This window comes from Schistocerca nitens, chromosome 5 (assembly GCF_023898315.1).
Source record: "Schistocerca nitens isolate TAMUIC-IGC-003100 chromosome 5, iqSchNite1.1, whole genome shotgun sequence".
Classification (NCBI taxonomy): domain Eukaryota; kingdom Metazoa; phylum Arthropoda; class Insecta; order Orthoptera; family Acrididae; genus Schistocerca; species Schistocerca nitens.
The window spans coordinates 258919664-258946344 of NC_064618.1; the positions used below are offsets into that span (position 1 = coordinate 258919664).

The following is a 26681-nucleotide window of genomic DNA, read 5'->3' on the forward strand; positions in this document are numbered from 1 at the left end:
GAACCATTACACCAACAACCTGACGACAGCTTTCGCATCCCGCAACTACCCTCCCAACCTGGTACAGAAGCAAATAACCAGAGCCACTTCCTCATCCCCTCAAACCCAGAACCTCCCACAGAAGAACCACAAAAGTGCCCCACTTGTGACAGGATACTTTCCAGGACTGGACCAAACTCTGAATATGGCTCTCCAGCAGGGATACGACTTCCTCAAATCCTGCCCTGAAATGAGATCCATCCTTCATGAAATCCTCCCCACTCCACCAAGAGCGTCTTTCCGCCATCCACCTAACCTTCGTAACCCGTTAGTTCATCCTTATGAAATCCCCAAACCACCGTCCCTACCCTCTGGCTCCTATCCTTGTAACCGCCCCCGGTGTAAAACCTGTCGCATGCACCCTCCCACCACCACCTACTCCAGTCCTGTAACCCGGAAGGTGTACACGATCAAAGGCAGAGCGACGTGTGAAAGCACCCACGTGATCTACCAACTGACCTGCCTACACTGTGATGCATTCTATGTGGGAATGACCAGCAACAAACTGTCCATTCGCACGAATGGACACAGGCAGACAGTGTTTGTTGGTAATGAGGATCACCCTGTGGCTAAACATGCCTTGGTGCACAGCCAGCACATCTTGGCACAGTGTTACACCGTCCGGGTTATCTGGATACTTCCCACTAACACCAACCTATCCGAACTCCGGAGATGGGAACTTGCTCTTCAATATATCCTCTCTTCCCGTTATCCACCAGGCCACAATCTCCGCTAATTTCAAGTTGCCGCCACTCACACCTCACCTGTCATTCAACAACATCTTTGCCTCTGCACTTCTGCCTCGACTGACATCTCTGCCCAAACTCTTTGTCTTTAAATATGTCTGCTTGTCTGTATATGTGTGTGTGTGTTCGCGCGAGTGTATACCCGTCCTTTTTTCCCCCTAAGGTAAGTCTTTCCGCTCCCGGGATTGGAATGACTCCTTACCCTCTCCCTTAAAACCCACATCCTTTCGTCTTTCCCTCTCCTTCCCTCTTTCCTGATGAGGCAACAGTTTGTTGCGAAAGCTTGAATTTTGTGTGTATGTTTGTGTTTGTTTGTGTGTCTGTCGACCTGCCAGCACTTTCATTTGGTGAGTCACATCATCTTTGTTTTTAGATATATTTTTCCTACGTGGAATGTTTCCCCCCCCCCCTCTCTCTCTCTCTCTCTCTCTCTCTCTCTCTCTCTCTCTCTATCTATATATATATATATATATATATATATATATATATATATATATATATATATATATATATATATATATATAAAAAGAAAGATGATGAGACTTACCAAACAAAAGCGCTGGCAGGTCGATAGACACACAAACAAACACAAATATACACACAAAATTCAAGCTTTCGCAACAAACTGTTGCCTCATCAGGAAAGAGGGAAGGAGAGGGAAAGACGAAAGGATGTGGGTTTTAAGGGAGAGGGTAAGGAGTCATTCCTATCCCGGGAGCGGAAAGACTTACCTTAGGGGGAAAAAAGGACAGGTATACACTCGCACACACACACATATCCATCCACACATACAGACACAAGCAGACATATTTAAAGACAAAGAGTTTGGGCAGAGATGTCAGTCGAGGTGGAAGAGTAGAGGCAAAGAAGTTGTTGAGAGACAGGTGAGGTATGAGTGGCGGCAACTTGAAATTAGCGGAGATTGAGGCCTGGCGGATAACGAGAAGAGAGGATATACTGAAGGGCAAGTTCCCATCTCCGGAGTTCAGATAGGTTGGTGTTGGTGGGAAGTATCCAGATAACCCGGACGGTGTAACACTGTGCCAAGATGTGCTGGCTGTGCACCAAGGCATGTTTAGCCACAGGGTGATCCTCATTACCAACAAACACTGTCTGCCTGTGTCCATTCATGCGAATGGACAGTTTGTTGCTGGTCATTCCCACATAGAATGCATCACAGTGTAGGCAGGTCAGTTGGTAAATCACGTGGGTGCTTTCACACGTGGCTCTGCCTTTGATCGTGTACACCTTCCGGGTTACAGGACTGGAGTAGGTGGTGGTGGGAGGGTGCATGGGACAGGTTTTGCACCGGGGGCGGTTACAAGGATAGGAGCCAGAGGGTAGGGAAGGTGGTTTGGGGATTTCATAGGGATGAACTAACAGGTTACGAAGGTTAGGTGGACGGCGGAAAGACACTCTTGGCGGAGTGGGGAGGATTTCATGAAGGATGGATCTCATTTCAGGGCAGGATTTGAGGAAGTCGTATCCCTGCTGGAGAGCCACATTCAGAGTCTGGTCCAGTCCCGGAAAGTATCCTGTCACAAGTGGGGCACTTTTGTGGTTCTTCTGTGGGGGATTCTGGGTTTGAGGGGATGAGGAAGTGGCTCTGGTTATTTGCTTCTGTACCAGGCCGGGAGGGTAGTTGCGGCATGCGAAAGCTGTTGTCAGGTTGTTGGTGTAATGTTTCAGGGATTCCGGACTGGAGCAGATTCGTTTGCCACGAAGACCTAGGCTGTAGGGAAGGGACCGTTTGATGTGGAATGGGTGGCAGCTGTCATAATGGAGGTACTGTTGCTTGTTGGTGGGTTTGATGTGGACGGACGTGTGAAGTTGGCCATTGGACAGGTGGAGGTCAACGTCAAGGAAAGTGGCATGGGATTTGGAGTAGGACCAGGTGAATCTGATGGAACCAAAGGAGTTGAGGTTGGAGAGGAAATTCTGGAGTTCTTCTTCACTGTAAGTCCAGATCATGAAGATGTCATCAATAAATCTGTACCAAACTTTGGGTTGGCAGACCTGGGTAACCAAGAAGGCTTCCTCTAAGCGACCCATGAATAGGTTGGCGTACGAGGGGGCCATCCTGGTACCCATGGCTGTTCCCTTTAATTGTTGGTATGTCTGGCCTTCAAAAGTGAAGAAGTTGTGGGTCAGGATGAAGCTGGCTAAGGTAATGAGGAAAGAGGTTTTAGGTAGGGTGGCAGGTGATCGGCGTGAAAGGAAATGCTCCATCGCAGCGAGGCCCTGGACGTGCGGAATATTTGTGTATAAGGAAGTGGCATCAATGGTTACAAGGACGGTTTCCGGGGGTAACCGATTGGGTAAGGATTCCAGGCGTTCAAGGAAGTGGTTGGTGTCTTTGATGAAGGATGGGAGACTGCATGTAATGGGTTGAAGGTGTTGATCTACGTAGGCAGAGATACGTTCTGTGGGGGCTTGGTAACCAGCTACAATGGGGCGGCCGGGATGATTGGGTTTGTGGATTTTAGGAAGAAGGTAGAAGGTTGGGGTGCGGGGTGTCGGTGGGGTCAGAAGGTTGATGGAGTCAGGTGAAAGGTTTTGCAGGGGGCCTAAGGTTCTGAGGATTCCTTGAAGCTCCGCCTGGACATCGGGAATGGGGTTACCTTGGCAAACTTTGTATGTGGCGTTGTCTGAAAGCTGACGCAGTCCCTCAGCCACATACTCCCGACGATCAAGTACCACGGTCGTGGAACCCTTGTCCGCCGGAAGAATGACGATGGATCGGTCAGCCTTCAGATCACGGATAGCCTGGGCTTCAGCAGTGGTGATGTTGGGTGTAGGATTAAGGTTTTTTAAGAAGGATTGAGATGCAAGGCTGGAAGTCAGAAATTCCTGGAAGGTTTGGAGAGGGTGATTTTGAGGAAGAGGAGGTGGGTCCCGCTGTGACGGAGGACGGAACTGTTCCAGGCAGGGTTCAATTCGGATGGTGTCTTGGGGAGTTGGATCATTAGGAGTAGGATTAGGATCATTTTTCTTCGTGGCAAAGTGATATTTCCAGCAGAGAGTACGGGTGTAGGACAGTAAATCTTTGACGAGGGCTGTTTGGTTGAATCTGGGAGTGGGGCTGAAGGTGAGGCCTTTGGATAGGACAGAGGTTTCGGATTGAGAGAGAGGTTTGGAGGAAAGGTTAACTACTGAATTAGGGTGTTGTGGTTCCAGATTGTGTTGAAAGGAATTTTGAGGTTTTGGAGGGAGTGGAGCTGGAAGTGGGAGATTGAGTAGATGGGAGAGACTGGGTTTGTGTGCAATGAGAGGTGGTTGAGGTTTGCTGGAAAGGTTGTGAAGGGTGAGTGAGTTGCCTTTCCGGAGGTGGGAAACCAGGAGATTGGATAGTTTTTTGAGGTGGAGGGTGGCATGCTGTTCTAATTTACGGTTGGCCTGTAGGAGGATGCTCTGAACAGCCGGTGTGGATGTGGGAGAGGAAAGATTAAGGACTTTTATTAAGGATAGGAGTTGACGGGTGTGTTCATTGGCTGAGTTGATGTGTAGGTGAAGGATTAGGTGGGTGAGGGCAATGGATTGTTCAGTTTGGAACTGGTATAGGGACTGATGGAAGGAAGGGTTGCAGCCAGAGATGGGAACTTTAAGTGTGAGGCCTTTGGGGGTAATGCCAAATGTCAGACAAGCCTGAGAAAATAGAATATGGGAGCGTAATCTGGCTAGGGCGAAGGCATGTCTGCGGAGGGAATGTAAATAAAACTTAATGGGGTCGTTGTGGGGGTGTTGTGCGGGTGACATGGTACTAAAAGGTCGAAAGTGTAACGTGAGGCTGAAATGAAAATGAATATAAAAATATGTGGGGGAGAGATAAAGGTGAAGCAGAAAGCAAATGGAGATCTGGTGTGAAAAGAGGCGAAAAGGGGTTGGTTGGAGCTGGGTTATGTTGATCCTGTGGTGAAATAGTGTAGGTAGAAAACGATGTGCATAAAGGTTAGGTGGTTGTGTTGCCGCCAAAAAACGTTAAAGGGTGGAGAAATTTGGGAAAATTTCGAAAAAACTACGTGAGGATGTATTAAAAGTAGTGGTATGGTGGTGGCAGATTATGGAAATGAGGCTAACAATTGTCTGGTGGAGAAATAATAACGTTAAAACCTGTGGGAAGCGGCTAAAAATGATCGGTGATGTGAAAAAACGGAAATCGAAATAAAGCAAAAGTTATTAAAACTAGCCGAAAAGGTTGTTTAATAGCTGAAAGGAACTGTTTGTGAACTAGAAACGGTGGATTTTATAGCAGTAGTGGAAGAAAAAATTTTTTGGTTATGGTTTGGAAGTGGGTTACGTATTATTACGTATTGTTGAGTATATATCGGCGGGATAAAATTGTATAGTGGATTACGGTAAAAAGGAGAAGGTGAATACAAAGGGAAACTACTGGCAAAAACAGAAGGAGGAAATAAGACGACAGAAAAGACTTCGAAATGTAACAGTGACAATAACAAACGTCATTGTTGGGTTCAAATTAATGATATGAATATAACAGAGGGAAACATTCCACATGGAAAAAATATATCTAAAAAGAAAGATGATGAGACTTACCAAACAAAAGCGCTGGCAGGTCGATAGACACACAAACAAACACAAATATACACACAAAATTCAAGCTTTCGCAACAAACTGTTGCCTCCCTCCAAAACCTCAAAATTCCTTTCAACACAATCTGGAACCACAACACCCTAATTCAGTAGTTAACCTTTCCTCCAAACCTCTCTCCCAATCCAAAACCTCTGTCCTATCCAAAGGCCTCACCTTCAGCCCCACTCCCAGATTCAACCAAACAGCCCTCGTCAAAGATTTACTGTCCTACACCCGTACTCTCTGCTGGAAATATCACTTTGCCACGAAGAAAAATGATCCTAATCTTACTCCTAATGATCCAACTGCCCAAGACACCATCCGAATTGAACCCTGCCTGGAACAGTTCCGTCCTCCGTCACAGCGGGACCCACCTCCTCTTCCTCAAAATCACCCTCTCCAAACCTTCCAGGAATTTCTGACTTCCAGCCTTGCATCTCAATCCTTCTTAAAAAACCTTAATCCTACACCCAACATCACCACTGCTGAAGCCCAGGCTATCCGTGATCTGAAGGCTGACCGATCCATCGTCATTCTTCCGGCGGACAAGGGTTCCACGACCGTGGTACTTGATCGTCGGGAGTATGTGGCTGAGGGACTGCGTCAGCTTTCAGACAACACCACATACAAAGTTTGCCAAGGTAACCCCATTCCCGATGTCCAGGCGGAGCTTCAAGGAATCCTCAGAACCTTAGGCCCCCTGCAAAACCTTTCACCTGACTCCATCAACCTCCTGACCCCACCGACACCCCGCACCCCAACCTTCTACCTTCTTCCTAAAATCCACAAACCCAATCATCCCGGCCGCCCCATTGTAGCTGGTTACCAAGCCCCCACAGAACGTATCTCTGCCTACGTAGATCAACACCTTCAACCCATTACATGCAGTCTCCCATCCTTCATCAAAGACACCAACCACTTCCTTGAACGCCTGGAATCCTTACCCAATCGGTTACCCCCGGAAACCATCCTTGTAACCATTGATGCCACTTCCTTATACACAAATATTCCGCACGTCCAGGGCCTCGCTGCGATGGAGCATTTCCTTTCACGCCGATCACCTGCCACCCTACCTAAAACCTCTTTCCTCATTACCTTAGCCAGCTTCATCCTGACCCACAACTTCTTCACTTTTGAAGGCCAGACATACCAACAATTAAAGGGAACAGCCATGGGTACCAGGATGGCCCCCTCGTACGCCAACCTATTCATGGGTCGCTTAGAGGAAGCCTTCTTGGTTACCCAGGTCTGCCAACCCAAAGTTTGGTACAGATTTATTGATGACATCTTCATGATCTGGACTTACAGTGAAGAAGAACTCCAGAATTTCCTCTCCAACCTCAACTCCTTTGGTTCCATCAGATTCACCTGGTCCTACTCCAAATCCCATGCCACTTTCCTTGACGTTGACCTCCACCTGTCCAATGGCCAACTTCACACGTCCGTCCACATCAAACCCACCAACAAGCAACAGTACCTCCATTATGACAGCTGCCACCCATTCCACATCAAACGGTCCCTTCCCTACAGCCTAGGTCTTCGTGGCAAACGAATCTGCTCCAGTCCGGAATCCCTGAAACATTACACCAACAACCTGACAACAGCTTTCGCATGCCGCAACTACCCTCCCGGCCTGGTACAGAAGCAAATAACCAGAGCCACTTCCTCATCCCCTCAAACCCAGAATCCCCCACAGAAGAACCACAAAAGTGCCCCACTTGTGACAGGATACTTTCCGGGACTGGACCAGACTCTGAATGTGGCTCTCCAGCAGGGATACGACTTCCTCAAATCCTGCCCTGAAATGAGATCCATCCTTCATGAAATCCTCCCCACTCCGCCAAGAGTGTCTTTCCGCCGTCCACCTAACCTTCGTAACCTGTTAGTTCATCCCTATGAAATCCCCAAACCACCTTCCCTACCCTCTGGCTCCTATCCTTGTAACCGCCCCCGGTGCAAAACCTGTCCCATGCACCCTCCCACCACCACCTACTCCAGTCCTGTAACCCGGAAGGTGTACACGATCAAAGGCAGAGCCACGTGTGAAAGCACCCACGTGATTTACCAACTGACCTGCCTACACTGTGATGCATTCTATGTGGGAATGACCAGCAACAAACTGTCCATTCGCATGAATGGACACAGGCAGACAGTGTTTGTTGGTAATGAGGATCACCCTGTGGCTAAACATGCCTTGGTGCACAGCCAGCACATCTTGGCACAGTGTTACACCGTCCAGGTTATCTGGATACTTCCCACCAACACCAACCTATCCGAACTCCGGAGATGGGAACTTGCCCTTCAGTATATCCTCTCTTCTCGTTATCCGCCAGGCCTCAATCTCCGCTAATTTCAAGTTGCCGCCACTCATACCTCACCTGTCTCTCAACAACTTCTTTGCCTCTACTCTTCCACCTCGACTGACATCTCTGCCCAAACTCTTTGTCTTTAAATATGTCTGCTTGTGTCTGTATGTGTGGATGGATATGTGTGTGTGTGCGCGAGTGTATACCTGTCCTTTTTTCCCCCTAAGGTAAGTCTTTCCGCTCCCGGGATTGGAATGACTCCTTACCCTCTCCCTTAAAACCCACATCCTTTCGTCTTTCCCTCTCCTTCCCTCTTTCCTGATAAGGCAACAGTTTGTTGCGAAAGCTTGAATTTTGTGTGTATATTTGTGTTTGTTTGTGTGTCTATCGACCTGCCAGCGCTTTTGTTTGGTAAGTCTCATCATCTTTCTTTTTAGATATATTTTTTCCACGTGGAATGTTTCCCTCTGTTTTATATATATATATATATATATATATATATATATTTTCAGAATGTGTGTATGAGTGAACTAAATTTAATCATTCTAGAGGACTACATTACAATTGGCATAAAATTTTGTCATGTCACACCTGGGTGGTTATAGCGCAAATGACCAGATGATGCATGCCTTTCTCCCCGATTCTAATATTAAGATTCTAGTGAAAGAAATTCAAGGGCTTAGCTTCTTTACTTTATCTTCTACTTCATGGTCCTGTCTTTCACAACTGTTTCGAGGATATGTTCAACTGTCAGTCATGTTTGATAAGGGTTTACATGTGCACCAACAGAAGTAAAGTCATTATGAGAATTAATTTTTCTAATTGAACCCACCATTAAAAAAAAGGTGAAATGACAGCTTAGTGGGGTCATTGATTATCAGCAGTTGATCTACTCCTATCATCAGCTGCTTGTGTCCAATAACATGACAAAAGACTTGGATTTCAAGTGATTACTCAATTGTTTGTATCTATATAGCTACCAGTGGAGTAGCTGATGGGTCATTCCACATCAAATCATCCGGACATTTTAGGAAATGACACCCATCATCACACAAATTCTTGAAATTTTGAGTAGTGGAAGTTTGCCTAGATGTATTCACATTTTCTATATGTAAATGTTGCAGGTCAATTACTTTCTCACTTATGATAAAAAGAAGTTGTACTGATTCAGGAATTCTATTTCCTACAGTTTTTGCAGTGGAAGTTCGAACTTTTTAGTTAAAGAGGGGGGTTTATATTTTTATAGTTGTGCTTCTTGTAATGAGTACCCAGCATCTACATCTCAGAAAAAATTGTAAATAATTTCTTGTAAACAAAATTCATGCATGGACATTATGATTCTCTTAAGGTATTGCCCCCTCATAAATACCTTTGAAAAATTTACATAATTATTATAAGTATTCCATTGTATATCGCACAAAAAGAAGCACTTCGTAGAAATAATGGGAAGTGTGAAAAACAACATTATTGTAAAAGAAATATTGAAGTTACTAATTCATGACTACCATGTCACCACTGAATTGCTGAAGTTGGCTACACTGGATTTCCCTAGGAACAAGTCATATCTAAGATCACTGTTTTATTGCCGCTACATGCATTGCATCATCCAGTTCCTTTGTTTTGAGTCATGTGTTCACTGAGCATGCAGTTCTGAGCTCTTCTACTGAGATGTACCCAGAGTCAATTACTGGTTAAAAATTCAAATTTTGCAGCTTTAACTATTCTTTCTTAAAGAAGTAAGTCCCCTAATGTTACAATAGTAATGTAAAATACTTTTGTAATGAATCAATGGGATAGAACAATTTTTCATAATTTAATTACTTTTTAGGTTACAGCAGTCATCTTCAGAATTATTTATGACAAATATTGGTTTTATGACTGAAGCAGTATCGAAAGTACAAGCAGGCAGTGTTTTCTTGGACAGTATCTGCAAGATAATGCCCTGACTTGTGCGAACGAATTGACCAGTGAAGAACAAGAACTTTTATTATGGCGAAGGACAGCCATTCATACTGTGATTTAAGTGTTTCATGTGTGTGTGTGTGTGTGTGTGTGTGTGTGTGTGTGTGTGTGTTACACACACACACACACACACACACACACACACACACACACACACACACACACAAAAAGTACCTGTGCTGATTCTCTCTACATAACTTGCTGTGAACCCTTCAAGTGCCATAAACAATCGTTAATCTGAATTGCATAGATTAGTTTAGAAAAGGCAAAGACCTTCAAAATGAGAGGCTTTAGCATTATTCCTGGGGAGAAAATGTGTCCAACCTGTATCCAACTAATTAATGAAAAATGAGCAAGTGATGACTCATCACCAGTCTATATAAATGACAGTAATGTGAAGGTGCAGACTCCTGAAAAATCTGTGCTAAATACTAGCTTAACTAGCTTAGGAGTATCTCCTGCTAAGCTCCATTCAGTTACTCGGCATAGTCGGTATGCAGCACCAAACGAAAATTGGTATGACAAGCAAGAGCTCTTTTAATGGAGGGTACTTTGTCGATGGCTGAGCAGAAAAGAGGAAAGACATTGCCACATCATACAGTGCAAAAAGTAAAGAGGTTTTTATTTGGATGATGAAAACAAAAGAATAATGACTGGGGAAAAAAGGCAAAGTGAGCACCAGCAAAAACCCCTATGAACAAAAGCTCTTGTTTTAAGTAATTTAACTGAACTGTATTCTCTCTATAAAAAAAGTATTCCTGAAGACAAAGTAGGATTCTCAAAATTTGCTTCTCTTTGACCAAAACAGTGTATACTTGCAAGATCATCAGGAACACATACAGTATGTGTGTGCATTTACCACCAAAGTGTTAAATTGCTTCTAAATTCCATTTCTATTGAAGAAACATGCCAAGATCTAATTAAAATAATAACATGTGATATAAATAACTGAGCCTGTATGCTTAGTCTGTGTGATAAATGCCCCACCAGTTCATTGCTTCAATCCCACTTAGAAAATGAAATAGAAGACTATGATCCTGATGAGATGGTTCAGTACAGTCAATGGGTATCATCTGAGAGAATTACTTAAAGTGTTCAAATCACTTCTCTATCAGAATTTTGTGACACACTAATTAAGAAAATGGAAAAACTTGCTCCACAGTCTTTTATTTCGGAATTGCAATCTGATAATCTGAAAATGAAGAAGGAAACACTTGATGAAGGATCAGTGTTAATTTTAATGGATTTCAGTGCAAATCTCAATTTTGTTGTTAAAGATGAAGTATAAGGATACCACTGGAACAATGGCAGCTGCACTCTTCACACTGTCCATATGTATTACAAAAAGGACAAGCAGTTGAATGCAAAGAGTATTGGTATTGTTTCTGATAATTTAGAACATGATGTTGCCTTGGTGTACCAGACTCCGAAGACTGTATTGAATTTTTTAAAGCAAAATTCATCTTGCATATGTTGAATATTTCACTGATGGTTGTGCTGCACAATATAAAAATTGTAAGAATTTCAGAAATATCTGCTGCCTTGAACAAGACTTAAACATAAATTGCACCTAGTCCTTTTTTGCTACCAGCCACGGCAAATCTCCCTGTGATGGTATTGGTGGCACTGTTAAGACTTGTCACAAAAACAAGTTTGCAAAGAGTTTATAAAGATCAAATACTTACAGCTTCACAGTATTTGATTTCTGCCGCGAGAACCTCCAAGGCATTTCAGTTCTTTGTTTCAAAAGATGACATGATACAAGTCAGACATTATCTTTCTCAGCACTTCACTGCAAAAACAATTCCTGGAACACGCTCTATGCATCACATTGTACCAGTATTACCAACCAAGATTGGAGCAAAAAGGCTGAGCTGTGGTAAGGATTTTAGTATTGTGGATGATTTCTCAGATGCACTTCCACCACTAATGCCAGAATGCACTGTGCAGCCCAACTGCTATGTTGCATGTGCATATGTCTCTTCTTTGTATTTGGAAATTGTTGAGAAGGTGAATTGTGAAGGAGATGTTACGGTAAGGTTCATGCATCCTCATGGGCCATCCCCATCCTTCTATTGGCCTGATAATGAAGTTTGTGATGTTTCGTTCTCTCATATTGTGTGTGAAGTTGATATCACCACAGCAACAGGCCATACTTATTCTCTGAACAAAGAGTCCTCAAAGTTGGTGGAAGAAAAGTGGTTCTCATACAAAAAAAATATTATCTAAGCATGAAAGTGTATCGTCACATGTGTAGTTCTGAATCAACTTGCAGATTGCAGCACCAGCATTTTGTGCAGTGTAAACAATATTGGCTTTTGACAAAATATATGTATAATTGAACAAAAATTGCAATATATAATTTTCCCAGTGCCATTCATTTCTCAAAACTGATTTTTTGTATGATGTAACTTTGTTATTTGTAGATCACTTTCTAGTTTTTCATTGTTTTCCAGAGGGGGGCAACTGTCAAAAATATTTTTTTTTCTAGTTTAACAATAAAATTAATTTACAAAAATTTAATTGGACAGTTCCGACATGCTTTTAGAAACTACATGTCAAAAAGGATATTCAGGGAAAAAACTGTCAGCATACCATTTTTTGTTTAAAAACTGCAGCAAATTTTCAAATTTTTGCTGTTTGCTTTGAAGTAATGCATTGCATCAGTCTTTCAGCGAATGCTACCAACAGAATGTATATAAAGCATTGAAAATTGGCAAAAGTTCATGATATTAGATACAAAAGCAGTACACAAAATCTCAGTTGACAACTAGATAATGGTTGTCATGGCCTGGATGGCTTGACATGGAATGACCCTGACAGCAGAGTGCGAAAACAGTAGCTCAACAGTCTGATTTGTGCACTGTGCAGCTAGCTTAGTATGTTCAGACACCAATATATAACATAGATACTGCAATGTGTGAGCCACAATGCTACTACTTAATAATTTTTTCCTCCAGACTCGAGAATGAACTTTCCCCATGGAGTCGTGTGCTGTTAAGCCATCAAGTAGTAGTATGTGGCTCTGTGAAGGTTCAAATCAATTGAGGACTTGAAAGTATTTTAGTTATCAAAGAGTTCCTGAGGTGTGCTTGACAAAATAACTTAAAATACAGTGATAAGTCTATATAATCAACAAAGTTTTATGGAGATTCGGTGGAAAGTACATAACATAGAATGAAACAATTGGCTAGTGGTATTCATATACAAGATCTGTTCAACAAATTCCAGAACACTCATAATTACATGTCAGTCATGTGTTGGAGCAAAATGTGATTGGCATCCCTGCGCAGGCCTGTGTTTAACGTTTAACTGCTGGAGTTTCATTTTTGTATGTCTATTAGTTATTGTTCAGTGCTATTTTGAGTAGATTGTTGCATTGCACAGTTTGCAAATTTTGAGACGGCAGAGTTAGAGGAGCAATGCGGCTGCGTTAAATTTTGTGGGAAACCCAAGAAACCTTTACAGAGGCATACCAAATGATGCAGGAAGCCTACAGTGATGAGTGCTTAAGCTGTACTCTGTTACAAATGGTTCACATGGTTTAAAAATGGCTGGACGGAAGTAAAAGGTGACGCTCATTCAGGACGCCCTTTGACATCTATCGACAACACTCACATCAGGAACACAATGAAATTGTGCATGCCAATTGAAGACTGATTGACTGAGAGGTTGCAGAAGAATGTAACATCTCAGTTGTATCAGGTCATGAAAAACTGACACAGCATCTTGAAATGCATTGTGTTACCACCAAGTTTGTCCTATGGCTCATGAGTTGAGACCAGAAAGACCTTCACCTCGCAATCTGTGAAGAGCTTTTTTTGCGCAAATGAGAACAAGATGTTCGTGAAGGGGGGGTAGAATGTTAAATGGGCCGACCTGGAGTAGGAGAGGCACCACAGATACTTTAATTTCCACTGTCTATACTTTCACAAATAAATTCGTAAAACTGTCAGCATGACCAGGAGGGATTCAGGATTCACACTCATAGCAATGGAAGTTCAAAAATGTAACAAAATAAATTTGTTTTACATATGTAATTTTGTCTTTTTTTCACTTACTGTTGGCTGCATTTGTTGCTATAGCTACACTTTTCTTCATAAGTAAGAGAGATTCTTCGATGAATTTTGCACAGCATACAAACCATACTTACAGGTGTATGAAACTCTAGAATTTATTTAATTTATGAGGAAATGAATGAGCTGTTACATTTTAAACTTCATGTTTAGAAAAAAACTTAAATTTTATAGTTAATTATCTCAATTTTTACCACAGTTTTTAATAGATTTTTACCACAGTTTTTAATAGATTTGGAAAATTCTAGAGTTTAGCATTGAGGAGATAGTGCTCAATAAGCATACCAAGTTTGAAAGTAATAGGATATTTATTTTTGATGTTACATGTACCTAAGCGCATAAATTTGTGTTTTGCAGAAAGTGGCCGAAGTATCTGCTTGTATTTGGCATTCTTTTAGAACTGTCCAGCACCATAAGCAGGTTCTTTTTCATTTTCTAAATCAGTTTTCTTCCTTTTCATGTTTGTATGATGCACCCTTCTTGATTTTTATCATCTCCAAAAATGATATATTTGCTTCACTACCTGCTCTCTGCCTATTGCGTACAAAGCTTTGATGCAGTTCACTACGGGCTTAATTCTCATTTTCTCTAAAACATATTTCCTGCTTTGCACACCATCATTAAAACATGAAACTGCATCATAAACCCTAATAGCAAGTCCATTTCTTCCCACAAAAAATGATTTTTGGTGATCTTTCCCTTATACATTGGTTAAAACTTTCATTTGGGTTTTGGGTACTGCCATGAAGACATTTCTTCTACAAGTTTTCATTTGCGAGGTCCCTGAATATAGGTTTGATGGCTTCCATTGTAGCAGATGGTAGAGAATTCCTGTGATGATATTCTTCACCACCAGCAATTGACCTTTGGTAGCCACACCATGATTCACTTCCTTTTGGGCACAAGTTGTGTATAGGGCTGTTTCCGTGGATATTTTGTGGAAGCTTAAGGCCCGAACTGCTTGCTTCATATTTTTCAAGTCCACTCTCTTCCTTCTTATTGCCAAGCCAAATGAAAATTGTTTAGAAAGTCACAACACGATACTGCAGGCCTTTCAAAAGAGAGACCAAACAAAACCAGCGATCAAAACAATGCATGTCGATAGCAGCAGAGAAAGTACCGATATCAGTAGTCCTTTGTTTTACGTTTGACAATCTCTGTTGCAAATATAAACATTGGAATTCTAGAGAGCGAAATACTTACGCATGACAAAATAACGCTGTGCAGAGGCATGTGGCACTGCATCTTCGGACACTTAAGACCAAATAACATGCCTTATAATCTCAAATATATGTTTTATACATAAAACTATTCAGGAAGATGTGCGCTACACAATAGGCATATTTTGGAAAAAATGAGATTTTTTTTACGTCCTATCCCCCTTTAGAGAATCATAAATGGTGATGAGATGTGAGTCTACGGTTATAATGTTGAGACCAAGGTTCAGTCTTTACAATGGGTCATGAAAGTTTCTCCAAGACAAAAAAAAGTTCGTCGGGTCGGGTCAGGTCATATGTCAAAGTCACACTGATGGTTTTCTTTGAGTTTGAAGGATTAGTTCATCATGAATCCATGCCACAGGGACAAATTGTTAATTGATGGTACTATTGGGACGTGTTCAAATGTCTGTGAGAAAATGTGTGAATGAAATGGCCGTAAATGTGGCAAGGAAATTCATGGCTCTTGTATCACGAGAATGCACCCGCACATTCGTCTCTGTTGGTGCGTGACGATTGCATAAAACACAAAATCACTGTGCTGCCTCATCATCTGTACTCTCCAGACGTGGCCCTTGGGGACTTCTTTTGTCTCCAAAGTTGAAATTCCTGTTGAAAGAATGAAGATTTGCAATGCTAGGTGAGATAAAAGAAAAATTCACAGATGGGGCCTCATGTGATCCTGCAAGAGGCACCCCAAGACTGCCTCTGGAAGTGGAAATGGCATTGGGAGTGATGTATCAATTGTGGAGGAGAGTATTTCTAAGGAGACCATGCACAATAAGTAAAAGGTAAGCGTAGAAAATTTCTTTGGACAAAGCTATGGAATTTTTTTGGACAGATTCCATAATTACACAGGAACGTAATCCAGAGCTGGTAGATTACTTCAGTGCATTAATATTTAGCAGTAGTATTGACTCTATATACTGCAGGGGGGTAGAAACTGTTTGAATTTGATAAATATTTACTTTTCCCCCAAAATCATTGGATTTTTTGAAGTGCTCTGAACTGAAACTACATTCCATTAATCATAATCATCAAAAAATAGATAGTAGAATTCAAGATGTTTACGTCTGATGAAGTAATATCTGTAGCGAATACAGCACTTTTAACTACTGTGATAAGTTCTAGTGATTGATAAATGGGTTTCAGTTGAGAGGGAGAGTTAGGTTAAAATTGAAAGTTACTATTTATTATTAATCATGTACAGGGGCTGGTGACTTCTTTAAGATACCTTGGAATGATAGAGACAGTGTGAAATAACATTGTGATGCTTGTTAGCATATTTTGTAAGTTCCCATTCTTTCAGATTTTATCATCAAGCCATATTACCTGCAGAGTATCCGGATATCCACCTGTTGATGGGTTATGAGAGTGCACTGTTCCTTTATTGAACTGAAATAATTGTCACTTAGTTGATGATTTTTTTTCCCCAATCTTAAATGTTGATGCAGAATGAAAGCAAGCTACTAGTCATTGTATCTGCTATTCAAATGGTTCAAATGGCTCTGAGCACTATGGGACTCAACTGCTGAGGTCATTAGTCCCCTAGAACTTAGAACTAGTTAAACCTAACTAACCTAAGGACATCACAAACATCCATGCCCGAGGCAGGATTCGAACCTGCGACCGTAGCGGTCTCGCGGTTCCAGACTGCAGCGCCTTTAACCGCATGGCCACTTCGGCCGGCATCTGCTATTCTGTGAAATCCATTTTAATCTTTTTTCAGTGAGGAAGTCTCCAGTAACCACTGTGTAGTGCCTGTAGATAGAAAATTAAACGAAGTCCATTGGGAATTGTAATGTGCTTCCCTCCCCCATTCTTTGTTTGAATGGAATAGTAATAACCTCAGAGCTCCTCACATTATAATTACTGTATCTTCCTTAATATGATATTTATGTTATGTGAGATGACATGCTAGTGCATGTGAGATGACATGCTAGTGCAGTGTACCCAACAGTTTTGCCTCAATCCTAAAAGTAATGAGTGGTGTTGTTTTTCAGACTGGTCCTATTGTGAAGCTGTGCATGGGAATTGAACCTGCATTTTATGTGGACTCGGGCCCACCAACTTTTGCATTCAATCCTTGTGGGCATATGGCCACTGAGAAAACAGTCAAGTATGTATTTTAGTCTTACATTAGATTCCATTGAATTATATTGCTTCACATTGTAGCAACAGTATTATTGAGTTGTAACCTCGTGTGCACATATGCTCTTAACATCTATGGAGTTGTGAATGTAAATTTCCAAAGAACAGAAGATACTTCTAAAGCTCTTTTGCTATCAGTTTTGATGTATTTATTCTCCTTAAACCTACACATACATTTGATAACCATGTATTACAAATCTGGTTATGCACCTTTACCAGTGACATAAAAATATTAAATGTGGTCACTCAGCCACTTTCTTTTCATGGACATGTTGTCTGTATGTCTTAATTGATAGGTACTAACTTCCTATTACGTATGAAAAGGAAAATGCACTTGAGTGAACCATAGGATTGAAGTGAGATAGAATGGATGGCCAGTACTTATCTTTAGGAGATGAAATTCCAGTACTACTTATAAATACATGTAAAGCAGAAAAAGATGTTACCTAGCTTTCAGAACTGTTAGTGCTTTCTTTAGAAAGGAAAGCAGAAGGGAATGTAGGGAAGGAGCCAAGGTCAGTCAGCTCATGTTACGGCAGTTTGACATTCCTGAATTGGAGCAGGTGAAACTCACCCACCACCAAGGCTTAGACTACCTTAATCTCAAACTGAATTGATGAACATCTTTCTCAGAATGTTTCCTACCTCTTCCCGGTATTGTTCTGATGCCCACTTAACCACTGCATATTTGGGTCTTTCTTTATGCCATGGAAAGATCAGTGCACCATAAATAACAGTGAATATATCAAAAAAATCTGCTCACCAAGAGGCAGCAGGAGAAAATGCATATAATAAAATGGCTTGAAATAATAAAAATATTCAAAACATTTCATCAATTTAATGGTTGGTATGTTTTACAGCTTACTGTTTGTGGAAATTTCACTTTTATGGTGTGAATAAACAGGTTGCTACTGTCTTCACTAGATGTGATTCTTGAAGTCTACAAGGCATACTGAATATTCTATGAGGTTTCGGTGCTGGAGCCAGATCATGTTGACTTCTTACCACAATATTTTGGCTGGCAAACATTCAGCCATCTTCAAGTGTCCATTGCTCATGATGGACACATGAAGATGGCTGAATAGTTGCCAGCAGGAATATTCTGGCAAGTCAACATGATCTGGCTGCAGTCCCAAAACCTTGTAGAGTATAACAAGATCCGTATTACTGACACTGAAACACACAAGTGTGTTTATATTGCTCATTTTCACTCTGTTATATTCTGTACTATCATATCTGTAGCAACCCTGTGATTTTATACAGCATTTTTAGCCCAGGAGAGAGTAGTCTAAATGATATGTAGTGGTAGTTTGCAGACAGTGTGCAGACCATTGTCAAAGCATCTCAGAATTCTAACACTGCCAAATCATTACATATACTCCTCCTAATGCATTTAGTAATTCAAAAGGAACTTCATCTGTCACTCACTAAACTACCAGTTTTTTAAACAGTGGATAGAAAAATGTGAACCATTCTGTATGTACCATTGTTACTATATTTCCAGTACAATTGGGAAAAATGTCTGATTTTTATTTGCTCCCATTTGATAACCCATAGATTTTCAAATACACACACACACACACACACACACACACACACACACATATTTATTGATAGCTCATTGTGGTAATTATTTAAACTGAAAATTAGTTTGTATTTCTTTGTGCAGGTACTGGGCATCGGTTCTCATACCACATGGGACAAACAGTTTTGAAGCTGTATGTCCTTTCTGTGCAACACTTCTGGCTGGACAACCAGGATATGTACGCCTTATTTTTCAGGACAATGTTGATTGAAAAGTGCAGCTTAGAAATATTTCAGTTGCCAAAATGAACAAAGTGGCCTTCTGGATCCAAGAGGCTTGTCTGTATTGTTAAAAAAAGTGTATGTGAAGACACTGTGGTTTTCAAAGAATTTTTATTTATATTTTATTTGTTTTAGCCCCAAATGAGTGATTTTTAAACTTTTGAGTTTTCTGCTGGAAAGTGACTGGATTAAAAACTGTCACACCATTGTAACTGAAAAACAGTTGTCAGGTGTCTTGTGCATAGTCAAATTGACAGTAATTATTATTAGGTGAAAATAAAGATTATTTATAATTACTGCATTACTTGTAAGTTATCAACTGCTCACTGCATTAACTTGCAAACTGTGCATATATTACTCCATTAATACTCAATCTGGAGCAGCCTTGGCTCTGATGGGACTGAAAGTAATATGTACAGTATCAGTATATGGTGAGCAGTTAAAAACTAAATCAGTGAGTCTCAAAATAGTGTGTGAAACTGAAATGCTCCCCAAGAGATAACTGGATTGTGTATAGATATTTTGTGTCACAACACAAACTATGCAGTGTGTGTCCAAATATCCTGAAATGTGCTGTTAAGTTTGATAACTGCCATTTGAAACGAATGGTGGTGTTCCAGCTGATATGTTCAATGATGTCACTAAAATTGTACACACATTTGAGTTGCTGTTCAGACCAACATGGCCTGTTTGGTGAAACTAGTTTGTCTTAATCTCATTTTTTAAAATTGTATGTGTGTGAACAATTATATCTTGTAAATTTTTATTGTATCTGTGTTACATTATTGTGTTGAGCATTATTTTAAAACGCTGCTTTGAAAGAATTGATCTATTGATATTCAGTTATAATTACCAGCTTTGCGTCGTTCATGAATCAAAATGATGTAGACTGTTATCACTTCTGTGATATTTTGTACAAAAAAAAAAAAAAAAAAACTGGAATGTCTCAGGCAGGCTGACCATATACAAATAATTAATGGCTGTAATTAGAAAAGTGTGTGTGTGGGTCTATGAATATTTTTAGTTGAAGTATGGTAAGTTTGAACAAGCAAGGTGTTAACTATTTATTGATTTCCACAGTGTGTTGGAGCCACTGTCACAAGTTCTCTACAGTCCTTCCTTAATATTTTTTTATAAGTGCCTCCCCCCACTCCATAATCAATATTCACTTAGTCTTAGTTGACCCTGCAGTTTTACAAGCAAATTGTTACAGTATTTTTTGTATACAACTGGTGCATAAACAGTGTAAGAGTTCAAGGCATGTAGTTGGACACTCATTTATTTTAAAAAGTTTGAGAACGTTCAGCGTGGTAAAAGCAATTCTTTATTTAGTGTAGTAGAAGCAGTATGAGAGAGTATTGTCTGGGTCCATTATAATATTCCTCCTTGTAGAGATTCGGTATTATTGGATGAATTACACTGTAAAATTGTTTGGTTGTTTAAATTCTGTCAGTAATATAGGTACAACCTTCCAGAACTAACAGTATTTTTTCTAATAATCCCAAAATAAGACACCACAGTCAATTTAGGGACACTATTTAAAATATAATACATACAATAACACAAGTTTTAAATAAACATCTGTGTAAAATATAAAACTATCTTTTTTAAATTTTGGGAGGAAGCTGGAAAATAACTGGTAACAAATTACATTCCTGCAATTTGATTGTTTAGGTGAGTGTTAATGGAACTGACATTGTTAAGTTGCAGAAAAAATACTGGGTAGGCAGATTACAGAATTCAGCTCTTGTGCTTTGATTCTCAATAAAATTGTACAGGTCACCCAAGTCACATTTAAACAAGTCGATAAAGTCTTAATGACTCATGCTGGAAAGATGTCAATTAAATTTTCAGAACAATCATTCCCATTTCTAAGTTAGTTCAATAAACTTATATCATCTGCTGGAAAGGTGGATGAATCTAAATGATTTGCTGCTTTTGGAGTATCATTGGAAATCTGTATACTTCAAAATGTGAGGACTTGTCAACATAAATTCGATTAAGATGTTACTGTTGCTTCAGTTATATAGTTCACTGCATATGGTTATTTCATAGTTACCTCCAACAGTTTTATTGGATCTGTAGCTTCAAATATTTAGGTGCTATGTAAAAAACAAAAAAAAGCCTGAGAAGCAGAAAACTTTTGTAATGTTATACAGTTTTTTAGTAACTTGCCGTTGTAGTCTTGGGGTCATCATAGCTGAAGGGTCCCAGGTTTGATTCCCAGCAGGATCAGAGATTTTGTCTGCTCAGGGACTGGATGTTGTGTTGTCCTCATCATTATTTTATCATCACCAATGTGCAAGTTGCCTAAATCGCATCCCATAAAAGACTTTTACCTAGTGGCGAGCCACCACACAACAGAGAGTGAGTGTCTTTTAGTAGGTACACAACCATTATTAAGAACTTGACGAAATTTTCTTTCTGGGTTGCATTTTGTTGTATAGAAAGGTTGTGTCCTCTTTCCATAAAATTATTCTGTGTTGTAGCTTTTGTCATATTGCAAAACACGTTTCCTACTAATAGTGCATTTCAGTGTGTGTGATTGTCAGACCAGTGGCACATATCAATACAAAATATCTTGTATACATGCAGTCGGTACTAATACAAATGATTTGTACTTAAGTTTAAACAATGAAAACTCCAGGTTGTCATATTAGGAAAAGGATAGATTCCTACTCACTGTAAAGATGACCCATGGAATTGCAGACAGACACAACAAAAAGAATGATTCTGGAGGTAGCAGTCTCTCTCTCTCTCTCTCTCTCTCTCTCTCTCTCTCTCTCTCTCTCTCTCTCTCTCTCTCTCTCTGTGTCTGTGTCTGTGTCTGTGTCTGTCTGTCTGTCTGTCTGTGTGTCTGTGTGTGTGTGTGTGTGTGTGTGTGTGTGTGTGTGTGTGTGTGTGTGTGTGTGTGTGTGTGTGCGTGCGCGCGCGTGCGCGCGCGCGTGCGCGCGCGTAAGAGAGAGAGAGAGAGAGAGAAATTACTTCAAGCATTTAAAATAAAACAAACATTATTAATATTCAACATCTTTATTTCTCTGCCACTAGAGGGCTCCAAATGGTATCGAGAAATGTAACTATGTCTCAGTGCTTGAGAAACGGCGTGACGTAATTGATTTTACAATTTGAAGAGTTCGTCCACATATAGAGCACCCACTCCTTCAGCAGTGCCAACCCACATGAGTGCTGTGATCTACAACAATCGGACATCTTGGGTTCACAGTCAGGATCATCCCATGTTGACCCAATCCGATTTTCATCTGTTTCCAAAAGTTAAAGAACACATTTGAAGACTTCATTATGATAGTGAAGATGCGGTGCAAGCAGAGGTGACGTTGTGGCTCCATCAACATAGTGAAACATTCTACTTTGACTCTATCAACAAGTCTCTCTCTCTTTTGGGGAGAAATGTGTTCATCGCCGGGGTGGCTGTCTTGAGAAATATTATTTGAAAAGCTTAGAGTTTCTACGTAAAAATAATTGGAAGCATTACTTTTGAGCATTCCCTTGTATTATTGCAGAGGATTTTTCCCCCAGACAATGTTAATTTCGTTCTTTGACATATGCAGTGAACCAGTGTAGTGTGTAAGGTAACATATTTATATGAATCTAATGCACCTTCAAATGATCAAATGTAATGCGCACGCCAATTTTAAAAATTAAAATCATGAAAGAGAGTTTATTGGCACATCCCTGGTAAACTGAATTTATTTTACACAAAAGTGGATGTATACACAAACTATAAAACAACAGTAATTTTTAACTGACAGTCATTATTGAAAAAAAAAGACAGCATTACTTGATTACCTATGTGACATCCAGACAAACATAGTGTAAATTGCAGGTATTACTCATCATTATTCACTAAAGTCATCATTACTGGTATCCTCGGAGGAGTCTACATTCAAAACAGATTTCATTTCCTTCTTTCTCCATCATCCTCAGTGTCGTTCCAGAACACATTATCTTTTCTGCTGTCCCGAGTACTTGAAGTACAACATTTCTTGAATGACTTTATGATCATTGGTGCTTTGATCCTTCTCAAGGCAGCCGAAATGCAGTGTGCAATATTGTTGGATGCAGTGCAGTTAGTTTTTTCTGTTGGAGTCAGCTCGTGGTTTGGTTCACAAAACCATTTTTGTCTGTTCCTGAACATAACTTTTGAAAGGTTTATGTATACTAATGTCCTTAGTTTATAACACAGAAGTCATTCGTCCAGGAATGACAACAAGATCACTGGCTAGGCTGTGGATCTTCAGTTTTATGTCATCATTGAGATGACCATGAAATGCATCAAGACAAAGTGCTGATTGTAGTTTGGACAGTCTAGCAGGATGGAGTTCCCATTTTGGAGCCGGTCAAGCATTACAATTTGTCATCATTTTGAACAATGGCATTCTCAGGAACATCTTTTCATTTTTAGGGGTCTTGGGGGCTTGTTTTCTGTTTAAAGATTCAGAAAAGGGGAAGTTTGCACCCGTCCGCTGTGATTGCCAACATTGCAAGAATGTAATGTTTTTCGCACCTTGATGTTTAGAAGGTAACTTCTTTTGTTCCCTTCTTATCAATTGTGTGATTACATGGTGTATCAAACCAAAGTGGTGTGTCGTCAGTGTTGTCCATTTGGCCCATTGGAAAATTCTTCTCTTTCCAAAGTGTGATGACATATTGCTGAAATTGCTGAAGTTTATTCTCAAAATTATGTGGAAGCTTTTGGCTTATTTTAGTATGACATCGTAGAGATATGTATTCAGATTTCACAAAATGATCAACCAATCCACAGCTAACCTTAAACTCTTCTCTTGGCAAATTAAATATCAGCCACCTCTTTTGCTTTGTTTCTTATGTCGTCGCTAGTCACAGGTTGCCTATTCTTCCTCCTTTCACTGATGAACTCCAAAACTTTTACTTGGTCAGGAGTCTTCATTTGTTAGTGCCAGTGAATTTCTTTTTAGTTGTGTTAATTGCAAATTATGCCAATTTCTGTATCTACCATAAGCAAATGTTACTCTCAGCCACATTGAACTCATGTCCCATCCTCCTGTCACCATATATATCAGCATAATGAATTACTTTGTGCTTGAAAGTAGCATCGTACGTCATTCTGCTCTGCTTGCCTTGCATTGTTAGACTATGTAATGCAAACACTCCACGTAGTAATAGGCCAGCAATAATGTAACAAAGTTGAGAATTCAATAATGTAACAAAGTTGAGAATTAAAAGAATGCATTGTGACGTAAGGAACAATACCTAAATTTCAGTGATGATACTTTTGAATGGTGGATTCAGGTTTGTACTCAATTGGAACGCTCTACTGAATCTTATGCGCACCCCAATTTTGAATTCCCTATATGGTAAAAGTAAGTGCACGTTAGATTCACATAAATATGGTAAATAAAATCATATTTCAGCATGGATGATACACTTCTCCAAACAATGATTAGTGGTGCGTATATCAGATAAAGTTAATTTTGGCTTAACGTAGACTCAGTGGGGTAGTTCCTAGTGACTCACCATGGACGAGAGGGGAAGGACAGGTCAGTTCTTGTAGTGTACAACACACACACACACACACACAAACCAATCAACCCAAATGTTCCATACTAGCATCTCTGTAGCATACAGGTAAGTAATCAGCTGCTGGCTCCCTTCTCATATCGGCCAACTGCTTCAGCTAAAGCAGTGATGCCATAGCAATACGGTTTATGGACTTGGCTGTCCGTTACGAAAAGGATTGTAATGGAAACTTTACCTCGGTGAAAACCACACACATTCATTAAAACTAATAGCAACAAATGCCTTTCCTTAAAAAGATTTCCTTCATCACTTATCACGTAACCAAAATAAGTTACCTACAAAACCTTTCCTGCTTTGTGTAAACAAACTGTATGCGATTTATAGTGCACCATTTGCTTAGAAGCAGGGCAGTTTCTTGACACATCAGATCTTCAAACTGTTCATTTACCACATATGCTTCAGTCCCAGTCCCAGTTCAGTGAGTCATGTGTTGATGTAGAAAACAAAGTTCTGTGTGTTCTTCTTGTGTAGTAGTTGTGACCAAATTATTGATTACCTGTACATAGCAAGGGGACATAATAATGTTACGGAGTAATAGTAAAATAAAATTTTTACAAGCTAAAGTATTAATAAAGGATGGTTTCTGGTTATATTATATTGAATAGGTAATATGTGAGTTGACACATGGCAGTGTAAAACCCAGTCACTTACTGTTATGTTGCATGAAGCCATACTTCAATGCTAGTCACAGGTCTCTCATCCAGAACACAAGATTTCAAGTATTAGTTGAGAAGATTGTTTGTACATCATTATTAATGGATGACAACTGCTTCCATGTAAAACAAAGTACTTCACCCTGGCTGAATGTGTTTCAGGCAACGCACATTTTTTCGAGTACATTCACCAAAAACAGTCAAAAGTGAATTTACAATAGAGATGACATAACTAGGTAATAAAATACGGATAACAAGAATCCTAGTATTCTCATTAAAATGTTCATCCATTATGGAATTTCTTCAAATACAGTAATAGATAAAAATCATCAAAATACAAAGCTTAAGCTATGATGTGAATGAATGGGATTTTGATACGATGTGTTCACTCCACGCTCGACCTATCACCTGCCTGATACACTATGTGATCAAAAGTATCCAGACAACCCCAAAAAAACATGCATTTTTCGTATTAAGTGCATTGTGCTGCCACCTACTGTCTGGTACTCCATATCGGCTTCCTCAGTAGTCGTTAGACGTCGTGAGAGAGCAGAATGGGGCACTCCGTGGAACTCTCGGACTTCTAATGTGGTCAGGTGATTGGGTGTCAGTTGTGTCATATGTCTGTACATGAGGTTTCAACACTTCTAAACATCCCTAGGTCCACTGTTTCCAATGTGATAATGAAGTGTAAACGTGAAGGGACATGTACAGCACAAAGGCGTACAGGCCGACCTTTTCTGCTGACTGGCTGAGACCGCCGACTGTTGAAGAGGGTTGTAATGTGTAATAGGCAGACATCTATCCAGACCATCACACAGGAATTCTAAACGGCATCAGGATCCACTGCAAGTACTATGACAGTTAGGTGGGAGGTGAGAAAACTTGGATTTCGTGGTAGAGTGGTTGCTCATAAGCCACACATCACGCCGGCAAATGCCAAACGATGCCTCGCTTGATGTCAGGGGCGTAAACATGGGACAATTGAACAGTGGAAAAATGTTGTGTGGAGTGATGAATGACCGTACACAATGTGGCAATCCGATGGCAGGTGGGTATGGCAAAAGCCTGGTGAACGTCATTTGCCAGTGTGTATAGTGCCAACAGTAAAATTTGGAGGTGGTGGTGTTATGGTGTGGTTGTGTTTTTCATAGAGGGGGCTTGTACCCCTTGTTTTGCATGGTACTATCACAGCGTAGGCCTACACTGATGTTTTAAGCACCTTCTTGCTTCTCACTGTTGGAGAGCAATTCTGGGATGGCAATTTCATCTTTCAACATGATTGAGCACCTGTTCATAATGCATGGCCTGTGGCAGAGTGGTTACTCAACAATAACATCCCTGTAATGGACTGGCCTACAGAGAGTCTTGACCTGAATCCTGTAGAACACCTTTGGAATGTTTTGAGACACTGACTTCTTGACAGGCCTCACCGACTGACATTGATACCTCTCCTCAATGCAGCACTCTGTAAGAATGGGCTGCCATTCCCCAAGAAACCTTCCAGCACCTGATTGAACATATGCCTGAGAGAGTGGAAGCTGTCATCAAGGCTAAG

General features: G+C 40.5%; 1 protein-coding gene across 3 annotated transcripts in view; it reads left to right on the plus strand.

Moving 5' to 3' along the window:
• The window catches only part of LOC126259689 (protein pellino), a 497766-nt gene extending 478102 nt beyond the window's left edge, over positions 1–19664 (plus strand). For all 3 annotated transcript variants that reach the window (XM_049956648.1, XM_049956649.1, XM_049956650.1), the window contains 2 exons: positions 16940–17055; positions 18757–19664. In XM_049956648.1, coding sequence (XP_049812605.1) covers positions 16940–17055; positions 18757–18883 — 243 coding nt within the window. In that variant the 3' untranslated portion in view covers positions 18884–19664. The remainder of the gene's footprint in view (positions 1–16939; positions 17056–18756) is intronic.
• The last annotated feature ends 7017 nt before the right edge of the window (positions 19665–26681 follow it).